Genomic DNA, 1,621 nt, shown 5'->3' on the forward strand with positions numbered 1-1,621 from the left:
TCATCGTTGGGTAGGTCAGGATACGGAGGGATATCGAATCTGTTTGTGGTGGGTCCGTGGTCATGCTGGCCATTGGCTGAATGAACTAAGTGACCTGCACGCAGGACGTGGGGCCCGGAACGGACCCGATACTATCTATTATGAAGTCGAAAGACCAGCATCTTTCACAAAAGCACAGCTGATACACTTCTCTCATGTGCACATGGAGGAGAAGTGGAGGTGTCAGAGAGGGCAGTTAGCTGTGAACAGACTCGGTCTCGGTTTTGGCCGTAAACAACTCTCTTCTATAGTAAAAAGATGTATCGGATGGAAGATCGGGGATCGGCGGCGTTTGTTCGAACTCCTCACCTTCCACAGCAGCACGAAGGGCTATCTTCGACACCTTTCAGCCGATATCACGGATTGGAAATGTCGCTACTGTCGGTCTCATAAAGAAGACCTACCACACTTCTTCTGGTGTCCTTCGAGGAAGATGTGTACACTCAGAAAGAAAATCTGGGGCGTGGATCCACTCCTGTCAGCACTAGCAGGAGAGAGACCGCAACGCGGGCTCACCCTGATCCGTGGGGCCTTGACGACAGCACGAGAGAGTGGTCTCCACTCACTGAGGAAATTCTTGAGGGCGAGTGCACCGGCCTGGAGCACTACCTCCCAAGCCGCCAAGCATCGGTAACGAACTTGCGGTGCCGTTATGGCACTGAGCGTCCTCGCAGGACGCAAGAGCAATACGGCCATACTGTGTATACAGGAGATGCCGTGCTCCCAGACCAAACCAAACCAAACTACTACTACTACTACTACTACTACTACTACTACTACAGCTACTACTACTAGCACTACTACTACTACTTTTTCTATATCGGCCTTCTCCAGCGAGCCCGGGTATAGTATAGACATAAAATGCGGCATGCTTTCTATCATATTCCCACCGCCGCCATCCGATTCGGAAGACATTTCTGAAGTAGTAGTAGTAGTCGTCATGTTGGGGTGAAGACTACAACACAGCTGCTGTTTGAGAGGAATCTTTCATCACTACAACACAAGCGGTCAACCTCAAGATACGTCCATTATCAATTTCAATTAAAACAGGTATAAATTAGTAAAAGCGGTGATAGAAAAGTATCCGTGAAAAATTGAGAGGCTTCGACTAACTAGTGACTGAATGACGAGTGACGAGTGAGAAATTTTGGGATATTTTTGGGAAATTCTTATTGATTTTCGTACACTTTTACCCGAAATAACCGTATAAAAAGTAAGGAAACTCTTCTGAGCTCAGCAGCTGATGAAAGCCTTCGTGTCTCTTCTCAAGAGTATCGACGACTGTGTGAGCGCCCGTGACATTATGGAGTATCCAGTGCCGTAAGTGGAATGGCACACCGTCAGCAGTTGAGCTAATATAACACAGATCGCTGAGAGTGATGATGACCATACTCTGGCACGCATGCGCAAAGGCCTGGTGTCACGCAATCACGCAGCGCACAAGACTAGGGCCTGACGAGCAGCAGGCATGGGGTAGTCGATGTAGGAGACTACAATCAAGCGAGCTACTTGAATGGAGCTTCTTGCAGATGGTAGACTTAAATTGACCTCACAAATTGAAGAGTGACAAACTCGACTATAT

The 1,621-nt window shown here is 48.2% G+C and overlaps 1 protein-coding gene across 1 annotated transcript; it reads right to left on the minus strand.

The window, feature by feature from the left end:
• Nucleotides 1-689: 689 nt before the first annotated feature.
• Pmar_PMAR005620 (hypothetical protein) lies at nucleotides 690-954 on the minus strand (the record flags this gene model as incomplete). The annotated part of the gene is made up of 2 exons (XM_002782828.1): nucleotides 690-782; nucleotides 850-954. 2 exons carry the CDS (start codon nucleotides 952-954, stop codon nucleotides 690-692), a joined length of 198 nt encoding a protein of 65 aa, XP_002782874.1.
• Between the last annotated feature and the right edge of the window lie 667 nt (nucleotides 955-1,621).

Source organism: Perkinsus marinus (genome assembly GCF_000006405.1).
Source record: "Perkinsus marinus ATCC 50983 genomic scaffold scf_1104296938120, whole genome shotgun sequence".
Lineage (NCBI taxonomy): Eukaryota > Perkinsozoa > Perkinsida > Perkinsidae > Perkinsus > Perkinsus marinus.